This window comes from Phyllobates terribilis, unplaced genomic scaffold (assembly GCF_046119375.1).
Source record: "Phyllobates terribilis strain yellow unplaced genomic scaffold, ASM4611937v1 Scaffold_1__5_contigs__length_1240528914, whole genome shotgun sequence".
Classification (NCBI taxonomy): domain Eukaryota; kingdom Metazoa; phylum Chordata; class Amphibia; order Anura; family Dendrobatidae; genus Phyllobates; species Phyllobates terribilis.
The window spans coordinates 48,786,740-48,809,158 of record NW_027362761.1 but is presented as its reverse complement, the minus strand read 5'-3'; the positions used below and the strand labels follow the sequence as shown (position 1 = coordinate 48,809,158).

Sequence of the window (22,419 nt, the reverse complement as noted above, 5' to 3'; positions counted from 1 at the left end):
ATTGAGTGGAAGGCTGTGTTGGGGTCACTGTGGGGTAGATGATGTGGAGGGCTGTGTTGGGGTCACTGTGGGGTATCATTCTTGGGGTCAGTAGGGTCATCATACTGTGCATGTGGAGGGTACTGTGGGGGGATCATACTGTGTTTTGTTGGCTCAGGCACAGGCTCAGGCTCAGGCTCTGGCACAGGCTCGGGCTCAGGCTCGGGCTCAAGCTCGGGCACGGGCTCAGGCTCAGGCACAGGCTCAGGCTCAGGCACGGGCTCAGGCTCAGGCACAGGCTCAGGCACATGCTCAGGCTCAGGCTCGGGCTTGGGCACGGGCTCGGGCTCAGGCTCAGGCACAGGCTCACACTATAGGACGCCTGCCTGGTTTCCGTGTCTGTACAGTGGGCAGGTCTCAGCCCGTGTCATGAGGCTCCAGCTCCAGTCACAGCCATTACACAGTGATTTCACGGTGTTTGTGTGGATTTCCCACTTCCTAGTCAGAGCCGGGTGCATGGGCGGGACAGCTCAGTCAGGGGACACTCTCTCCGGCTGTCTGCGCACAATAGACTGACAGCTGCCCCCTGTGCCTGGCATCACTGAGGGTGGACATTGGGCATGCGGTATTTACGTGGGAGATAGAACGCGACCCTGGGGAGACATGGCCGAGGCTGACGTCCACCATGAGCCGGAGCACACTGCCCCTGACGGTGCCATGCAGTTGCCAGCTGACGAAGAGGATCCAAACTACGAGAGATGCCAGGCGCTGGGGAAGCTCTGCCAGGTCCGGCTGTACAGCAAGAGGTGGTTCATCCTGGCTGTAGTGTGTTTGCTCAACTCCTCTAACGCCACGGTAAGTGCCATGTGAGGGCGCACTCCATGCCCACTCCTGCAGTGTATTCTAGTGTAGCTTCCTTATGTCACCTTCTCAAGAGGTTCTGCAGCAGCAAGACTGTCTATGACAAATTATTTCAATTAACAAAACTAGGTATCTCTGTATATCAGTATAACCATGGCTACTACTGCTTTACTTATATGCTATATTTATTGTTGAAATAATATAAATACACCAAAGAAAAGTAGAGTATATGGTATAACTATACATACCACACAATACACCGGTGCTGTATATGGTATAACTATACATACCACACAATACACCGGTGCTGTATATAGTATAACTATACATACCACACAATACACCGGCGCTGTATATAGTATAACTATACATACCACACAATACACCGGTGCTGTATATAGTGTAACTATACATACCACACAATACACCGGTGCTGTATATGGTATAACTATACATACCACACAATACACCGGTGCTGTATATAGTATAACTATACATACCACACAATACACCGGCGCTGTATATAGTATAACTATACATACCACACAATACACCGGCGCTGTATATAGTATAACTATACATACCACACAATACACCGGTGCTGTATATGGTATAACTATACATACCACACAATACACCGGTGCTGTATATGGTATAACTATACATACCACACAATACACCGGTGCTGTATATAGTATAACTATACATACCACACAATACACCGGCGCTGTATATAGTATAACTATACATACCACACAATACACCGGTGCTGTATATAGTGTAACTATACATACCACACAATACACCGGTGCTGTATATGGTATAACTATACATACCACACAATACACCGGTGCTGTATATAGTATAACTATACATACCACACAATACACCGGCGCTGTATATAGTATAACTATACATACCACACAATACACCGGCGCTGTATATAGTATAACTATACATACCACACAATACACCGGTGCTGTATATAGTGTAACTATACATACCACACAATACACCGGTGCTGTATATGGTATAACTATACATACCACACAATACACCGGTGCTGTATATAGTATAACTATACATACCACACAATACACCGGCGCTGTATATAGTATAACTATACATACCACACAATACACCGGCGCTGTATATAGTATAACTATACATACCACACAATACACCGGTGCTGTATATAGTATAACTATACATACCACACAATACACCGGTGCTGTATATGGTATAACTATACATACCACACAATACACCGGCGCTGTATATAGTATAACTATACATACCACACAATACACCGGCGCTGTATATAGTATAACTATACATACCACACAATACACCGGCGCTGTATATAGTATAACTATACATACCACACAATACACCGGCGCTGTATATAGTATAACTATACATACCACACAATACACCGGCGCTGTATATAGTATAACTATACATACCACACAATACACCGGTGCTGTATATGGTATAACTATACATACCACAAAATACACCGGCGCTGTATATAGTGTAACTATACATACCACACAATACACCGGTGCTGTATATAGTATAACTATACATACCACACAATACACCGGCGCTGTATATGGTATAACTATACATACCACATAATACACCGGCACTGTATATGGTATAACTATACATACCACACAATACACCGGTGCTGTATATAGTATAACTATACATACCACACAATACACCGGCGCTGTATATAGTATAACTATACATACCACACAATACACCGGCGCTGTATATAGTATAACTATACATACCACACAATACACCGGCGCTGTATATAGTATAACTATACATACCACAAAATACACCGGTGCTGTATATAGTATAACTATACATACCACACAATACACCGGCGCTGTATATAGTGTAACTATACATACCACACAATACACCGGCGCTGTATATAGTATAACTATACATACCACACAATACACCGGCGCTGTATATAGTATAACTATACATACCACACAATACACCGGTGCTGTATATAGTATAACTATACATACCACACAATACACCGGCGCTGTATATAGTATAACTATACATACCACACAATACACCGGCGCTGTATATAGTATAACTATACATACCACACAATACACCGGCGCTGTATATAGTATAACTATACATACCAAACAATACACCGGCGCTGTATATAGTGTAACTATACATACCACACAATACACCGGCGCTGTATATAGTATAACTATACATACCACACAATACACCGGCGCTGTATATAGTATAACTATACATACCACACAATACACCGGCGCTGTATATAGTATAACTCTACATACCACACAATACACCGGAGCTGTATATAGTATAACTATACATACCACACAATACACCGGTGCTGTATATAGTATAACTATACATACCACACAATACACCGGCGCTGTATATAGTATAACTATACATACCACACAATACACCGGCGCTGTATATAGTATAACTATACATACCACACAATACACAGGAGCTGTATATAGTGTAACTATACATACCACACAATACACCGGAGCTGTATATAGTATAACTATACATACCACACAATACACCGGTGCTGTATATAGTATAACTATACATACCACACAATACACCGGTGCTGTATATAGTATAACTATACATACCACACAATACACCGGCGCTGTATATAGTATAACTATACATACCACACAATACACCGGCGCTGTATATAGTATAACTATACATACCACACAATACACCGGAGTTGTATATAGTATAACTATACATACCACACAATACACCGGTGCTGTATATAGTGTAACTATACATACCACACAATACACTGGAGCTGTATATAGTATAACTATACATACCACACAATACACCGGTGCTGTATATAGTATAACTATACATACCACACAATACACCGGCGCTGTATATAGTATAACTATACATACCACACAATACACCGGCGCTGTATATAGTATAACTATACATACCACACAATACACCGGCACTGTATATAGTATAACTATACATACCACACAATACACCGGCGCTGTATATAGTATAACTATACATACCACACAATACACCGGCGCTGTATATAGTATAACTATACATACCACACAATACACCGGCACTGTATATGGTATAACTATACATACCACACAATACACCGGTGCTGTATATAGTATAACTATACATACCACACAATACACCGGTGCTGTATATAGTATAACTATACATACCACACAATACACCGGTGCTGTATATAGTATAACTATACATACCACACAATACACCGGCGCTGTATATAGTATAACTATACATACCACACAATACACCGGCGCTGTATATAGTATAACTATACATACCACACAATACACCGGCGCTGTATATAGTATAACTATACATACCACACAATACACCGGAGCTGTATATAGTATAACTATACATACCACACAATACACCATACAGTTTTGTATACAAGTGTTTAATAGGATATCTTCTCTTAAGCCATTTTTATTATATTTTGAGGCTTTTTTTATCTTCTATTTTGTTTAAAGATGCTGCTGTTTTATAGTGGATCTGAAAATCACACTAAGGCCGATGCTCCACTATCAGTATTTGGTCAGTATTCGGTCAGTATTTTTTCTCAGGAGTGGGAGCCAAAACCAGGTGAGGACCAATCAGAGAAAAGGTATAATAGAAACAAGTCACCAATTCTGCATTTATCACCCACTCCTGGTTGTGGCTCCCACTCCTGAGAAAAAATACTGACCGAATACTGACCAAATACTGATAGTGGGGCCGTGTCCTAAGGTTTTTTTTTTCAAACGAGCGTATAATCAGTCTTTGTGCTTTATAAGAGAATTAGAACCTGTCAGAAAAATATTTGTGCAAAGTAAACCAAATAAGAATCAGTGTAAAAAATGCTGTTTCTCCTAAATGCTTATCAATGGGGTTTACCATAGTTCCACATTTTTTTATTCTTGCTGCTTGGGGCGGTGGAAAAATACCGAAAGTAGAAATATTTCCATATCACTGTTGTAGCTATGTCTCTTCACTGCTGTTTTTGTTGACAGGCTGCAGCGGTGACACCGTACATGACCGCTACAGCCAGTCACTGGACTCAGTGGTCTTGTGCTCTCTACATTGACACGACGTCTGAGCCCAGTAATATCTATTAGCATTCTTGGGTGTTCTATAAAGCATGTGTCATGTGCTATGTCCTGTACTTCTTCCTCTTTATTATTGCCTAGTTAGCATGTTTTCTACTTTGTTGGTCAACTTTTCTGCAATACTTGATAAAGGAATCCAACTGTGTTCCCTTTCTATGTAAATACTTCTAAATACTACTTCACTTTCTGACTCCGGAGGGTGTGGACATGCCTGTCTGCCTCTCTGCTAGATTGTGGAGACAATACGGCGCCGGACTACTGGCAGCCCATTGCAGCAGCAGAAGCTTCTACTTTATTTCAGTTACAGTTTTGTTACAGTTATTTTATTTTATTATTTTATTACCTTCTCTGGATTGCAACGTTCCTGTATACTCGTCTATTGGGGATGGAAGATACAACACTTCCCACACTATCAACTGCTGCTGGGCACACAGCACGAGATCTGCACCTGGATCTTCTTCCACCACTTACAAGTCTCCTGCAGGTACAGACACTCTGGGGCACGCAATACGGACCATCTCAGCTAATACTACTGAAGGATGCATGCTGCTACCCACAGCCTGTGACAGGGATACAGCCATATGTGAGCGGTGGAGGTCACTGCATACGATCTGCCATGGAGAGGACTGGTGTGACGGGTGGAAACAATGACGGGATGGTGGACCCTAGGTCTGTTGCTAAACGAGCAGTGTATTCTAGGGATCGTCTTCTGGAACTGCGCAGGATAAAGTCTTCTCCAGCAGTGGCAATACTGAATGTTCCACGGGAAATAAGGAGACCTTTCAGAGGCTGCAGAGCAGGCAAGAAGATCAAGTCCTGGAGGAGAAGGTTTAAACCAGTGGTCCCATCCATTATCATGGGTAACGTACGATCGCTGGGAAATATGTCGGATGAACTGCTGGCTCTGAGTAAGACCCAGAAGGAGTTTAGGGAATGCAGTCTCATGTGCTTTACAGAAACCTGGCTGCATGAGGAGGTCCCAGATTCATGTGTCTCGGTACCAGGGTTTCAAATGGTTCGGGCTGATAGAGAGAGAGTTAGATGTGGCAAGAAAAAAGGTGGAGGAGTGATACTCTACATTAACAACAGATGGTGCAATCAGGGGCATGTAACTGTTAAGGAGAAACATTGCTGTCCAAGTATTGAACTGTTAGCAGTGGGCCTCAGGCCTTACTATCTGCCTAGAGAATTCACTCTTGTTATTGTAGTTGTGATGTATATACCACCATCTGCGAACCCAGAGGCTGCTGGGGATGTGTTGTCAGGGGTGATGGCCCGGCTTCAGACTAAACACCCAAACTCTCTAACTGTAATTTCTGGGGATTTCAATCGAGTAAAGATCTCATCTGCAATACCAAAGTTCTATCAATATGTCAAATGTCCTACACGGGACAACAACACACTGGATCTCCTCTTTGCTAATGTTAAGAATGCTTATTCATCGGCTGCATTACCCCCCCTGGGGAAATCTGACCACAACCTCATACTATTGTCTCCTGCTTACCAACCAGACGTCCGCAAACAACCAGTGACAATTAAAAAGATAAGGAAGTGGTGTCCAGCAGCAGAGGAGGCGTTACAAGACTGCTTTGATTGTACAGACTGGGAGGTGTTGTGTACCATGAAAGAGAATTGTGATGTTAATGAGATTACTGGCAGAGTTACTGATTACATCAACTTCTGTATGGACATAGTAGTACCTGTTCAAGAGATTCGGTGTTATGCAAACAATAAGCCATGGATTACAAAAGAGTTGAAACATTTATTAAACATGAAAAAACTGGCTTTTAAAAGGAAGGACAAGGAGGCATTGAAAATTATACAGCGAGACCTAAAGGGGAAAATTAAGATTGCCCGTGAGGCATTCAGAGTTAAATTAGAAAATCAATTTGCACAAAAAAGCTCCAGAGAGGTGTGGGCTGGAATGAAGCTAGTGACTGGGTTTAAGGCAAGGTCGGAGCAGGGGGGTGGTGGACTTAGAATGGCTAATGAAATGAATGAGTTCTTCAATAGATTCAGCAAAAAAGGTGCGGTAGCAGCAGGGAAGGGGGAGGAGGCCGGGGAACAACTAGCTAAATTAACAGGGGGTGAAATAGATCATTTCTCGGTCTCCAAAAATGACGTGAGGGACCAGTTTAGTAAGCTGGCCATTGGCAAAGCAGCAGGGCCTGACGGTCTCAGTCCATGTGTCCTCAGAGTGTGTGCAAATGAGTTGTGTACTGTCTTCCAGCATCTCTTTAACCAGAGCTTACAATCAAAGAGAGTACCAGTGCTATGGAAGACTTCCTGCCTGGTGCCGGTTCCCAAGACTACCTTCCCAGCTTCCCCGGGGGACTATAGACCGGTGGCCTTAACATCGCATGCGATGAAGTCCTTGGAGAGAATAGTACTTGCTCACTTGTGTCCGAGGGTGATGGCGCATACTGATGCTCTTCAGTTTGCGTACCGGCAGGGACTGGGGGTGGACGATGCTGTAGCGTCTCTGCTACAAACAGTACATTCCTTTTTGGACAATGATGGAACCACAGTGCGTGCTTTGTTCTTTGATTTCTCTAGTGCGTTCAACACATTACAGCCACTCTTACTGCGTGGAAAGTTGATTAAAATGGCGGTGGATGAGGGACTTGAGAATTGGATAATTGACTACCTGTCGGATAGGCCACAGTTTGTTAGGTGGGGGACGGCTACATCAGATAGTGTACTGAGCAGTGTCGGAGCCCCGCAGGGAACAGTGCTGTCGCCATTCCTCTTTACATTGTACACAGCTGACTTTCAGTATAAATCAGACCGTTGTCACCTCCAGAAGTACTCGGATGACTCTGTGATAGTTGGCGGTATTGGGAAGGACCAGGATGAAGAGGAATATAGAAGGGTGGTTGCGGACTTTGTAGTATGGTGCCAGGCTAACCATCTAGAACTAAATGTTAAGAAAACCAGGGAGTTGGTGATGAGCTATGGAAGGTGCAAGAAGGTATGCCTACCTGTTACCATTGACGGTCAGGATGTGGAGATGGTGGACAGTTTCAAATATTTGGGGGTTTACCTGGATAGCAAGCTAGACTGGAAGTGCCACATGGAGAAGGTCTACAAGAAGGGGATGAGTAGATTGTACTTCCTAAGGAAGTTAAGGTCTTTTAATGTGTGTGGCAAAATGCTTGAGGTGTTCTACCAATCCACTGTGGCTAGTGCCACCTTTGCGGCAATAATTTGCTGGGGTAACAGTGTGCGTGTTGCTGACGCCAACAAGCTCAACAAACTTATAAAGAAGGCTAGCGCGACGGTGGGCCTACAGCTTGGGACTTTTGAAGAGGTGGTAGAGGATAGGATTAAGAAGAAGTGCAGAGCTATAATGGGCAACAACACACACCCGCTTTATGAACTGTTTGCGAAACAGAAGAGCACATTCAGCAATCGCCTAATACAACTAAGGTGTAAAAAGGAAAAATACAGGAGATCGTTTGTTCCAACAGCTATGGGGGTGTTTAACAAATGTCTGAAAAGCAATGTCTAAAGCATTCCAAATGTTATGTTATCATATGTGTCATGTTCGAGATCTGTGTTCTGCTGCTGTGATACCGCAATTTCCTCCGGGATAAATAAAGTATATCTTATCTTATCTTATCTTAAATGCTCGGGCTTATGTTATTGCAGATCACTGACTTTTATCTGTATAGTTCTCATTGCAATCCTCTATTACAACTGTATAATTCATCAGTTTCAATGAGAGCCCTTGTCTGGGTTGTCCACTTTTCTTGTGCCTTTTCAGTAAAGTTTTTTTTTTGCTATTTTGTTTGCTATTTCAGGATCAGTTATAAAGTATAACATTTCTTCTCTGTTTCAGTTGTGGATCAGCTTTGCTCCTGTAGCCGATTTGGCTGCCATTAACTTAAAGTGCTCTCTGGATATGATCAACTACTTGTCCCTTGTGTACCTTATTATATCGATACCAATGGGCTTCATTGCATCCTGGCTGCTGGACACACTGGGCCTGAACTATGCTGTAAGTTCTTTTTAAATGTAGTAACTAGTGATGAGCAAGCATACTCATTACTCGAGATTTACGAGCATGCTGGGTGTTTTCCGAGTATCTTCAGCGTGCTCGGGTGTTATGTTTCAGTCAGTTCGTGCTCATGATTTGCGACTGTTTGACAGATTTAATACATGTGAGGAAAGCCTGTTTCTTAGGCATTCCTCACATGTATTAAAGCTGTCAAACAGTCGCAAATCACTAATAGTAACCCATGCTCAAACTTGTTTTATATTTGGCAATCACTATGAGGCCTCATTCCATTTTTATTTTTTTAGTACAAAAAAAAATAGAGCTTTTTTCATAAGAGATCTGATTTTCATTGATTATTTGTCTGTGTTCATTTTTATCCTCAGTGTGACAACCGTTTTTCTCATAGGCAAAAAAATTTTTTCAAAACTTCTTCTATCCATTAGGCCTCATTCAGAAGAAGTGACTGAAAGCTCAAATGATATACTCACTGTTGGGGAATAAGTAAAAAATACAAAAATATTTCTAATGAAAAGTAAAAATAACATTTTTTGACTATATATAAATCAAGTGAACCCTCCAGCTCTAGTCTACCTGTACTGCCATCACTTTTCTCCATGGCATAGATCACATGCCTATGCAATAAGGTGAGGCTAAGTTCACAGTAAATCTGCAGATATATATGTTATGTGTATACGTTAAAATGTAAATGTGCGCCATGCATTGACATATATTTTGTCATGGTTTCATCACTGACTGTGGCCTACAGACACTGAATTACATCTTAGCCGCCCTATGGAATCTGTGGTGGGCTGGACTGTCGGCTTTGTGAATGACATTCCAGTCATCCAATCTTATCCTGGGGTGTGCTGGGCTGTCAGCACTTTGATTGACAGCCCCGCCGCTCAATTTGGTCTATACTGCGGGCGTTTCCCCAGGTGCCTCCTGTCCTCAAATGATTTGCAATTTATTTAGCTGGCTTGTTGTGAGCTGCTGATTGTCAGTTGTAGATTAGCTTAGCTAGGTGTGTGTAGTGCCGGCGTCCCTGCCCTCTGCTAGGCAGGGACGCTGTTCCCCTCACCGCTCTGCTCCGTGCCCGGCGTCCCTCTCCCGCTCTGCTGGCAGCGCGCGCTCCTTCCCGGCCACTGTGCTTAGGGCGCGCGCGCGCGCCCTCCCTCCCTCTTAAAGGGGCCGCGCGCGCCGTCCTAAGGAGTCCCCGGCCAATGGCCGGAGGACTTTACCATATATAAGGCACCTCCTCCAAAATGGAGGTGCCCGAGCAATGTTGTTGCACCGTTCTACTCTGCTTCAGCCCTCAGGTCCCTTTGCCAGTTACCTGCCAGTTACCTGCCAGATTCCTGCCAGCTTGCTGTCCTAATCCTGCCTGATTTCCTGTTACCTGCCTGCCTGCCTGTGGTCCGACGGTCTGCCTTACAACTCCGGTCAGTCTGTCTAAGGACCAACTTGCCCGCTCACCTGGGAGCGCACATCAGCTACCTGCCTGCTTGCCTGAGGTCCGACGGTCTGCCTTACAACTCCGGTCAGTCTGTCTATGGACCAGCTTGCCCGCTCACCTGGGAGCGCTTCTCCGCTACCTGCCTGCTTGCCTGCCCGGAGGCTCCGCTGTCACGTGCTGTGACCACCAGCTATTCCAGACTCTTGCCCGCTCACCTGGGAGCGCTTCTCCACTACCTGCCTGCTTGCCTGCCCGGGGGTTCCGCTGTCACGTGCTGGGACCACCAGCTATTCCAGAGACTCTTGCCCGCTCACCTGGGAGCGCTTCTCCGCTACCTGCCTGCTTGCCTACCTGGAGGCTCCGCCGTCACGTGCTGTGACCACCTGCTATTCCAGAGACTCTCGCTTGCTCACCTGGGAGCACACATCCTCCATCTGCCTTGCTAGCCTACCTGGAGGTTCAGCCATCACAGGTCGTACCTACCCTTTACCTAGAGACTGCCCCGGTCACTTGCCGTGACCTCCAGCCCGTTCTTCCAGAGACTGCCCCGGTCACTTGCCGTGACCTGCAGCCCGTTCTTCCAGAGACTGCCCTGATCACTTGCCGTGACCTCCAGCCCGTTCTTCCAGAGAATGCCCCGGTCACTTGCCGTGACCTCCAGCCCGTTCTTCCAGAGACTGCCCTGATCACTTGCCGTGACCTCCTGCCCGTACACCCAGAGACTGTCCCGGTCACCTGCTGTGACTGCCTGCCTGGTTGCCACCCGCTCCCTTACAAGGACCGCTCCCTTGTATAATAGCCCAGAGGTTCCGCCTCCCAGACCCGTTACAGTTTGCTCGGGCCATGGAACCCGGTGGCACCCAAGCTCCCTCGCTCTCGGACCTGTGTCATGAACTGTCCCGTCAAAGGTCCCAACAGGAGTCCATCCTGGGTCACCTGCGGAATGTCAATACTCGCCTGGACACTGACTGTTCCACCAACAACCTCCGCCAGTGCCATGTCTCGCAATCCGGCAGCTCCGCTGTCCACTAACACCATGAAATCCTACCCCGGACCTCGGCTTTCTGCACCTCCTCGCTTCGGAGGCGACTCAGCCCAGGCTCGGGGCTTCATAAATCAGTGCACCCTGCACTTTGAACTATTGTCCCACCAGTTTAACTCCGACCGAGCCAAAATTGCATTCATCATGTCCCATCTCACCGGGGAGGCCCTGGCCTGGCTAAATCCTCTATGGGAGAGAGGAGACCCCCTGGTGTCCAACTTGCCTGCTTTTCTCACGGCCTTCCGGAAAGTCTTCGACGAACCCGGACGGAAGACCTCATCCGCATCATCGTTGCTACGCCTCCGTCAGGAAAGTCTCACCGTGGGCCAATATGCCATACGGTTCCGTACCCTTGCCTCGGAGCTGGCCTGGGATAACGATGCTCTGGTTTCCGTCTTCTGGGAGGGTCTGTCCGGCCGTATTAAAGATGAACTTGCCGGTCGGGACATTCCTACCACTCTCGATGACTTAATAACTCTTGCCACCCGGATTGACCTACGGTTCCAGGAGCGTGCCAGAGAGGTCACCCGTGAGAGGAGGTTACCACGTCTAGCTCCTACTTTTCAGAAACCCGTCACTCCTTCTGTCTCTTACCAGGTACACCCTCCTGAGCCTATGCAGGTCGACCAGACCAAGATGGTCAAGACCCGTCAGGACTTACGCCGTGCCGAGGGGACCTGCTTCTACTGTGGCAGTAAGGAGCACCGGATCCGTGCCTGCCCGGAGAGGTCGGGAAACGCCTGTGTCTAGGTTCGCTCAGAGAGGTCCACCTAGACAAGAATAAATCCTCTCCATCCCTGCTGTTGTCAGTTTCAATCGTCTACGGGGAGAACCGTTATTGCGAACTAGCCCAACTGGACTCTGGAGCAGCCGGGAATCTTATTTCACAGTCCCTGGTAGAGAAATACCGCATCCCCACCAAACCTCTGGCTGTACCCTTGTCTGTTGCTGCCGTGGATGGGGGGCTCTTACCACGCCCCATCCAACTCATCACCGAATCCATTACTCTGCAGGTGGGAATGCTGCATTCTGAAAGTATCTCCTTCCATGTTCTGCCTGGACTCTCTCACGCCCTCTTGCTAGGACTACCTTGGCTCCAGAAACATGCACCCGTTCTTGACTGGCAGACCGGAGAAGTCCTTCGCTGGGGACAGGGCTGCCATAAGACCTGTCTGGTTCCCGTTCATCCCGTCCGTCCTTCTCCTACCCCAGCTAATCTACCTGGACTTCCGATTCCTTATTGGTCTTATGCTGATGTCTTTAATAAAAAGGAGGCAGAGACACTACCCCCTCATAGACCATACGACTGCCCTATCGACCTGTTACCTGGTACTTCTCCTCCCCGTGGGCGTATTTATCCATTATCCGCTGCTGAGACCCGGTCGATGTCCGAATATATTGAGGAGAATCTGGCCAGGGGATTCATCCGGAAATCTACCTCCCCGGCGGGAGCAGGCTTCTTTTTCGTCAAAAAGAAGGACGGCTCTCTCCGTCCCTGTATAGACTATAGAGGCCTTAACCAGATCACGGTGAAGAATAAGTACCCCCTTCCGCTCATTCCGGAGTTATTTGATCGTCTGAGGGGGGCTAGAATCTTCATCAAACTGGACCTCCGTGGGGCGTACAACCTGGTTCGTATCCGTCAGGGGGATGAATGGAAGACGGCATTCAACACCCGGGACGGCCACTATGAATATCTGGTAATGCCCTTTGGCCTCTGTAACGCTCCTGCCGTCTTTCAAGAGTTGGTCAATGACATCTTCCGGGACCTTCTCTACTCCTGCGTAGTGGTGTACCTGGACGACATCTTGGTCTTCTCTCCGGATCTCCAGACTCACCGGAGGGATGTTCGTCAGGTCCTGCTCAGGCTCAGGCAGAACCATCTCTACGCTAAATATGAGAAGTGCCTCTTTGAGCAGACCTCGCTTCCTTTTCTGGGCTACATTATCTCTCAGACCGGCCTACAAATGGATCCTGAGAAACTGTCTGCCATCGAGAAATGGCCCCGACCAGAGGGGTTGAAGGCTATTCAACGGTTCCTGGGCTTCGCCAACTATTACCGCCTCTTCATCCCGCACTTCTCTTCCCGGACTGCCCCAATTTCCGCGCTCACCCGTAAGGGTACTAATCCCAAAGAGTGGCCGCCCGAAGCAGAGGAGGCCTTTCTTTCCCTAAAACAGGCCTTCTCTTCCGCCCCGGTGCTGCATCGCCCGGACGGCAACAAGCAGTTCTTCCTGGAAGTTGACGCCTCCTCCTCTGGAGCCGGAGCGGTACTTACTCAAAAATCATCTTCCGGGAGAATGGTAACTTGTGGCTTCTTCTCCAAACTCTTCTCCTCTTCTGAGCGCAACTATTCCATAGGAGACCGAGAGTTATTGGCCATCAAGCTGGCGTTGGAGGAGTGGCGTTACCTACTCGAGGGGGCTCTTCATCCGGTAATAATTTACACTGACCACAAGAACTTGGCTTACCTCCAGCATGCCCAGAGACTTAACCCGCGCCAAGCCCGGTGGTCCTTGTTTTTTGCTCGCTTTGATTTTGTTCTTCATTTTCGCCCGGCTGACAAAAACGTCAAAGCAGACGCCTTGTCCCGATCCTTTCTGGTGTCCGATCTCGAGGAAGAACCTAAACATATCATCGATCCCGCCAGAGTAATGCAGGTGGCTCCCGTGAGTCTAAATCGTCTCCCTCCCGGTAAGACGTTTGTTTCAGTACCTGATCGGGAGAAGATCCTACACTGGGGCCATTCGTCTAAACTAGCTGGCCACGCCGGTCAGAAAAAGACCCTCCAGCTTATTGCCCGGCACTATTGGTGGCCTACCCTGCACAAGGACATAATAGACTTTGTTTCTGCCTGTGTGTCCTGCGCCCGCAACAAAGTCCCGAGACATCTGCCAGCCGGACGCCTCCTTCCGCTTCCTGTACCTGCTGCCCCCTGGCAGCATATAGCAATGGACTTTATAACTGATCTCCCCGTCTCTGCCGGTTGTACGGTCATTTGGGTGGTCGCTGACCGCTTTTCCAAGATGGCTCACTTTATTCCCCTGCCAGGCCTTCCGTCTGCACCCGAGCTGGCTAAAGACTTTATCCGCCACATCTTCCGTCTTCATGGCCTGCCCCTCCACATCGTGTCGGATCGTGGGGTACAGTTCACCTCACGTTTCTGGAGAGCCACTTGTAAACTACTAGACGTCACCCTGGACTTCTCTTCCGCTTACCACCCACAGTCCAATGGTCAAGTGGAGCGGATCAATCAGAACCTGACCAGTTACCTCCGGCACTTCGTTAATGCCCACCATTCTGACTGGGTGGATCTCCTACCATGGGCCAAGTTCTCTTATAATAATCACGAGAGCGAATCCTCCTCCAAATCCCCGTTTTTTGTAGTCTTTGGTCAGCATCCTCGGATTCCTTTTCCTGTCTCCACCTCTGTGGACAACCCGGCTGCGGAATCTCTCGTTAGCAAATTTTCCTCCATAAGGGAGAGTACCCGGTCCGCACTCCTTCTGTCATCCGAGCGTATGAAAAGACACGCTGACAAAAAACGCCTGGATCCTCCACAATTTCGTCCAGGAGATAAAGTCTGGCTCTCATCTAAATATGTTCGACTCAAGATACCTTCTTACAAGTTAGGGCCTCGGTTCATCGGTCCTCTGGAGGTCATCAGTCAGATCAACCCGGTGGCCTATAAATTGAAACTCCCGGCCAACTTACGGATCCCTAACTCCTTCCATGTATCTCTCCTCAAACCCGTGGTGCTTAACTCTTTTTCCAAGTCTACAGGTACGCCTCCTGCTCCGGTTTCTGCTGAGGACGAGTTTGAGGTAGAGAACATTCTTGCCACCAAAAGGGTAAGAGGAAAGACCTTTTTTCTGGTAGATTGGAAGGGGTTTGGTCCTGAGGAGAGAACGTGGGAGCCCCGGGAGAACATCCATGCCCCTCTCATCCTAGCTAAATTTCTATCTGGCCTAAAAAAGGGGGGGCCTAAAGGGGGGGGTACTGTAGTGCCGGCGTCCCTGCCCTCTGCTAGGCAGGGACGCTGTTCCCCTCACCGCTCTGCTCCGTGCCCAGCGTCCCTCTCCCGCTCTGCTGGCAGCGCGCGCTCCTTCCCGGCCACTGTGCTTAGGGCGCGCGCGCGCGCCCTCCCTCCCTCTTAAAGGGGCCGCGCGCGCCGTCCTAAGGAGTCCCCGGCCAATGGCCGGAGGACTTTACCATATATAAGGCACCTCCTCCAAAATGGAGGTGCCCGAGCAATGTTGTTGCACCGTTCTACTCTGCTTCAGCCCTCAGGTCCCGTTGCCAGTTACCTGCCAGTTACCTGCCAGATTCCTGCCAGCTTGCTGTCCTAATCCTGCCTGATTTCCTGTTACCTGCCTGCCTGCCTGTGGTCCGACGGTCTGCCTTACAACTCCGGTCAGTCTGTCTAAGGACCAACTTGCCCGCTCACCTGGGAGCGCACATCAGCTACCTGCCTGCTTGCCTGAGGTCCGACGGTCTGCCTTACAACTCCGGTCAGTCTGTCTATGGACCAGCTTGCCCGCTCACCTGGGAGCGCTTCTCCGCTACCTGCCTGCTTGCCTGCCTGGAGGCTCCGCTGTCACGTGCTGTGACCACCAGCTATTCCAGACTCTTGCCCGCTCACCTGGGAGCGCTTCTCCACTACCTGCCTGCTTGCCTGCCCGGGGGTTCCGCTGTCACGTGCTGGGACCACCAGCTATTCCAGAGACTCTTGCCCGCTCACCTGGGAGCGCTTCTCCGCTACCTGCCTGCTTGCCTACCTGGAGGCTCCGCCGTCACGTGCTGTGACCACCTGCTATTCCAGAGACTCTCGCTTGCTCACCTGGGAGCACACATCCTCCATCTGCCTTGCTAGCCTACCTGGAGGTTCAGCCATCACAGGTCGTACCTACCCTTTACCTAGAGACTGCCCCGGTCACTTGCCGTGACCTCCAGCCCGTTCTTCCAGAGACTGCCCCGGTCACTTGCCGTGACCTCCAGCCCGTTCTTCCAGAGACTGCCCTGATCACTTGCCGTGACCTCCAGCCCGTTCTTCCAGAGACTGCCCCGGTCACTTGCCGTGACCTCCAGCCCGTTCTTCCAGAGACTGCCCCGATCACTTGCCGTGACCTCCTGCCCGTACACCCAGAGACTGTCCCGGTCACCTGCTGTGACTGCCTGCCTGGTCGCCACCCGCTCCCTTACAAGGACCGCTCCCTTGTATAGTAGCCCAGAGGTTCCGCCTCCCAGACCCGTTACAGTGTGTTTGCTTGCTCTGTGTCTGACTTTTGATCTTGTTGCTGGACCTTGGATTTGTCGGGACTATTCGTGTGGATTATCCCTTCTGCTTTTGACGCTCTCTGACTTCAGGTATCCGACCCCGGACTTGGCCTCTGACTTGGCCTCTGACTATCCGTTTGTTGTACTCCTTTGTCTTGACATACCCTGATTTCGGAGCTCCTGACTACCCTGATCTCGGACCTGGTATCTGACCTCGGACCTTCTGACTACCCTGTTTCATGACTTGCCCGTGAGTAGTGACTCAGTGTCATGCATTTACCTAAATTTAGACATACAAGTTTAGCATATTTAATACATCTGTATGTGTTTTTACTATTTTTACTATAGAAAGCCTTAGTTACTTACCGGTAACGGGATTTTTCGGAGCCCATGACAGCACCACGAGAGGGAGGATCTGCCCATCATGGACAGGAAACCTACAGGTTAAAAAGGGCGGCACCTCTCTCCCGCCTCAGTTTTGTTAACAGAGCATGAGAGGACCGCCAAGGTTAATAACAACAAAACAAATTAATTTTAAGCCAATTACTGTAAGTAACTTTCCCCGAAGGTGCAAAAAAGAAAAAATAACTCTACGGGAGTGCAAAAACACCAGTGTAGGGAGGGAATATAAGGGTGCTGTCATGGGCTCCGAAAAATCCCGTTACCGGTAAGTAACTAAGGCTTTAATCGTACTCCCATGACAGCACCACGAGAGAATTACAGATACGAAAGGAGGTTAAGGAGGGACCACAGCTTGAAGCACCCTTCTCCCAAAGGTGAGATCAGAAGAGTCACCTAAATCCAATCTATAATGCCTATAGAAGGTGGAGGGAGAAGACCAGGTGGCAGCCTTACATATGTCTTCGATGGAAACCCCGGTCTTCTCAGCCCAGGAAGTTGCTACTGCTCTGGTGGAGTGTGCCCTCAACCCTTCAGGTACTTCCCTATCCCCCGAAGAGTAGGCGAGGGAGATGACCTCTCTAATCCACCTCGCAATTGTAGATTTTGAAGCTTTACAACCCCTTCTAGCCCCCTGATGGCATACAAATAGGGAACTATCTTTCCTAAAACTGTGTGAAACCTCCAGATATTTAAGCACACATCTAATGTATGTAGTTTCTCCTCTTTCTGATTTTTAGGGGGGAAACAAAAGGTTGGAAGATTTACCTCTTGAGTTCTATGAAAACGTGAGACTACTTTTGGAAGAAAACCGGATCAGGCTTTAACACAATTCTGTCCTCCATAATTTGGGTAAATGTTGGGGATATAGAAAAGGCCTATATATAACTTACTCTTCTGGCCGAAGTTAGGGCCACTAACGGCTGTTTTAAGAAGAATAATTTTATGGGTGGCTGAATCTAGAGGTTCGAAGGGGGGGGTTAGTCAAGGCATTTAAGACCAGGTTTAAATCCCAGGGAGAGGGTTTGGATTTAATAATAGGTCTACATCTGAAAGAGGCCTTTATAAACCGTGCTACCCAATAATTAGCTGCTATATCAAACGCAAATAAGTCTCCTAAAGCCGAAACTTGTACCTTCAAAGTACTAGTGGTTAGGCCTTGTTCTAAACCCCACTGTAGAAACTCTAGTATCTTCCCAATAAGGATCTAGTTTGAATTCTGCAAGGGACAGGAACTTTCTCCAAGCTCTAGCATAGATGCGGGTGGTAACAGGCTTTCTGCTACATAGTAAAGTGTTTACTAAATTTGAGGAAAACCCTTTGCTGGTTTACAGTGCCCTTTCAAATTCCATGCCGGTAAATGGAGATTTGAGGCTGGAGGATGGGAAACCGGACCCTGAGTAAGAAGGTCCGGGATTTCTGGAAGGATCCAGGGGTCTGATAATGACATTCTGCGGAGACAAGAGAACCATGGCCTCTTGGGCCAAAAGGGGCATATGAGGATCATTCTGGCTTCGTCTGTCCTGATCTTTCTTAGGACTGACGGAAGCAGGACCATGGGAGGGAAAGCGTACGCCAAAGGAAACTCCCAGGGAATCATGAAGGCGTCCACCGCCAGGGGCTTTTCTCTGGGGTTTAGAGAACAAAATGTTGACACCTTCCGATTGGACTTCGTCGCGAACAAGTCCACTGCTGGACGACCCCACATTGCCACAGTCTTGGAGAGTATTCGAGGGTTCAAGGACCATTCTCCTTCTTTTAGGGAATTGCGGCTGAGAAAATCTGCCCTGATGTTTTCTTTAACTCTTAGATGAACCGCAGAAAGGGAGAGAAAATGATCTTCTGCTTTCTGAAGAAGTCTGTCTGCTACTCTCATTAAGTCTCTTGAACGGGTCCCCCCTTGATGATTTATATACGCTACTGAGACTTGATTGTCCGAGAGTATACGGACATCCTGGCCCTGTAAATATACAAGGAACTCATTGAGTGCATGATCAACCGCCAAAAGCTCCTTAACATTCGAGGAAAACTGTACCTCATTTTCTGACCAGGTTCCCTGAATTAGGCTGTTTTCAAAATGAGCTCCCCAACCTGTAGCACTTGCATCTGTAGTGAAAACTGCCATAGGTTTACTTTCCCAAGGGACTCCCCTAGAAAGATTAGTGTATACCAACAACCAGCTAAGGGATTGTAAGGAGCTAGGGGCCAAGGTAAACTCCCGGTCTAGATGTCCATCTAGGATTGAGTCATTATATAACACATCCCATTGAAGAGCCCTTGAGTGAAATTGGGACCAGCGCACTGCAGAAAAACTTGAGGTCAGGGTCCCTAATAATGACATGGCTTTGCGCAGTGTCATGGAGGGTCTATCCATACAATGTTTCACTAGTCCCTGTATTTTTGCAATTTTTTCATCTGATAAATGACATAACTGTCTATCTGAATCTAAAATGACCCCCAGGAACTGTTGGGCTTTTTGTGGAGTCAACCTAGATTTTTCCAGATTTAGAAACCAACCTAGGTCTTGTAGGACAGAAATTGTTACCTGAAGGTTGGCCTCGCATTGTGCAAAGGAATTCCCCACTATCAGGAAATCATCGAGGTAAGGGATTATTAAAATATCTTTTTCTCTTATGTGGGCCATAGCTTCTGCCACTAGTTTAGTAAAAACTCTCGGGGCTATAGCCAACCCAAAGGGAAGAGCGGTATACTAGTAGTGTTTTACCACCCCTTTTATTTTGTTGGCTAATCTTAAATACTTTTGATAATCCCTATGAATGGGAACATGGTAATAAGCGTCTTTAAGATCCAGGACTACCATATAACAGTGGGGAAAAAGCTGTTTTATTATTGTTTTTAATGATTCCATTTTGAAGGTGTCTATTCTAAGAAACCTATTTAAGATTTTAAATTTATGATAGTCCTGAAACACCCATCCGGTTTGGGAACCAAGAAGAGCGTGGAGTAGAATCCTTGTCCCTCTTCTGTTTTCGGAACCTCAATCAGGACGTTTTTCTTTGTTAGGTCTTGTATTTCCGATATGAGGGCAGTCTGACGCTCTGGGAAGGAACTAGAGGGAATAATTACGAATCTCCTGTAAGGAAGGGCTTGAAATTGAAATTTAAGACCAAAACTAATCAGGCCTAAAATCCAACTGCTATGTGAAATACGTTCCCAAGCCGGAAAAAACAACGACAATCTCCCTCCCACCTGGGCCGATTGTGATTCCCCTGGCTTCTGCTCAACTCTGGAAGAAGAACCAAAGAGTAGGCCTCTACCTTTGCGACCTCTTTCCTCGAATTTCTCCTGTTCTCTAAAGAATAGTCTTCGGACAAGCTTCTTTTTCCAAAAAGATTTTTTAAAAGAGGCTAGAAGTACAGACGGAAAGCCCCTCTTAGGATCTCCTGCTTTTTCCAACAGATCATCCATGGTTTGGCCGAAAAGATATTCACCCTCACAAGAAATTGTACAGAGTCTAGATTTTGTTTGTACATCTCCAGGCCAGCACTTTAGCCAAAGGGCTCGCCGAGCAGCATTTGAAAGAGCAGACGATTTCGCTGCTAGTCTAACTGAGTCCGCCGATGCGTCAGCAAGAAAGGCCGCTGCACCCTGGACTAGGGGGAGAGAAGAAATAATCTCCTTCCTGGAGACACCCTCTTTCAATTGGTTGTCTAGCTGTTCCAGCCAGACCATCAGGGCTCTGGATGTGCAGGTGGCAGCTGGTTTTAGGGCTCCTGTAGTGGTCTCCCAAGTACCTTTTAAAAAGGTATCTGCTCGTCTGTCCAGGGGGTCTCTTAAAGCTCCCATGTCGTCGAAGGGGAGTGAAGTCTTTTTTTGATGCTTTAGCAATGGCAACATCAAGCCTTGGTGCCTTTGACCAGGAGGAGCATGCGGTATCATCAAACAGATACCTCCTTTTGAAAGAGGGAGGGATGCTGCCCTTTCTGTCTGACTTTTGCCACTCTCTTTCAATGAGATCCTTAATCTTTGTATTCATGGGGAAGGATCTTTTCTTTTTTTGACCTAATCCTCCACACATAACATCCTCCAGAGACTTCTCTGGCCTAGTGTCCACAATGCCCATAGTAGAACGGACAGCTTTCACCAAGGCATCCACCTCATTTAAAGGAAAACATTGTCTCTCAGATTCGCTATCAGAGGAGGATAGGGAAGAGGAAGAAATGTCCGAGATGTCGGAATCCGAGCCTGGTCGAGGGTCCTGAGGGGAATGCCTGACCTCAGAATTCCCTCGCAAAGCCTTGCCTACTTCTTCTTTAATTAGAGTTTTTAGACCCAAAGAAAACCCTGGGGTTCTTCCGTCATCACCTTGTCAATACAAGGCTGGCACAACTTTTTAATATATGCATCAGCGAGCGGGCTGCTGCATAGGGCACATTCTTTATGCTTTGATTTAAACGAACACTTCTTGCTCTGAAAAGATTTCATAGACAGAGAAGAAAAGGGAAAAAATTAGTAGAACTTTCACGAAGATTCCACTTACCCCCTGGCATATGTGGTACCGTAGAAGCAGAGGAATCCTTCTTAACCGGCGGAAGATCATGGCGAACGACAGGACCTTCCTTCCTGCTCTTAGCGGTGAACTTCTTAGTTGAACGGCTGGTCCCGGTCCGGGAACGACGTTGCACCGCCTGTTGTGAGGGCTCCCCAGAGGGCTGCTCCTGCAGCAGTTGTTCTTGCTGAGGTGAAAGCTCCTGTGTATCTCCCATTGTCATGAAAAAACAAAGGGCTGGGAAGCACCTCTGCATGTAACCAGGCCTTTTTTATACTGGCCATGCAGGTACCTGTGTGGAACAGGGGGGGGCCTCCCTTTCCCCCTCCCCGGGGTGGGCGGAACACTGCACGTAGCAGTACTTTCTGGATGCCCATACTGTTCTGGGCTCCGGCTTCCCCACTGCTCGCATGCGGCCCGTACTTCCTGGCCGCGCGCGAACTGCGCCCACTTCCGGTGGAGGCCGGCGCACCGGAAATACGTCATAGGTCCGCCGTTACAGGGCCGCTCCTGACACGTACCCTGCCGGCGCGGCCCCGATCTCTTGTAGTGAAGCGGGGGGGGGGGGGGTTTACCCGCATGCGGTCCCACACGCACAGCGGACTATCCGGCTCCATCGAGGGGATGTCACGCTGACCGCAACGCACACGGAAGTGCCCCAATGAGCCGTGCCTTGGCGTCTTCAGGAACAGC

At 47.8% G+C, this 22,419-nt stretch overlaps 1 protein-coding gene across 2 annotated transcripts in view; it reads left to right on the top strand.

Annotated features, from left to right (window-relative positions):
- The first annotated feature begins 358 nt into the window (after positions 1–358).
- SLC49A3 (solute carrier family 49 member 3) overlaps positions 359–22,419 on the top strand; it is a 116,392-nt gene continuing 94,331 nt past the window's right edge. Inside the window, exons 1-2 of one of the 2 annotated variants that reach the window (XM_073661691.1) lie at positions 362–834; positions 8,887–9,045. In XM_073661691.1, the coding sequence (XP_073517792.1) occupies positions 643–834; positions 8,887–9,045 (351 nt within the window). In that variant the 5' untranslated portion in view covers positions 362–642. Of the gene's footprint in view, positions 835–8,886; positions 9,046–22,419 lie in introns of both variants that reach the window. The other variant, XM_073661701.1, reaches the window with a different exon arrangement.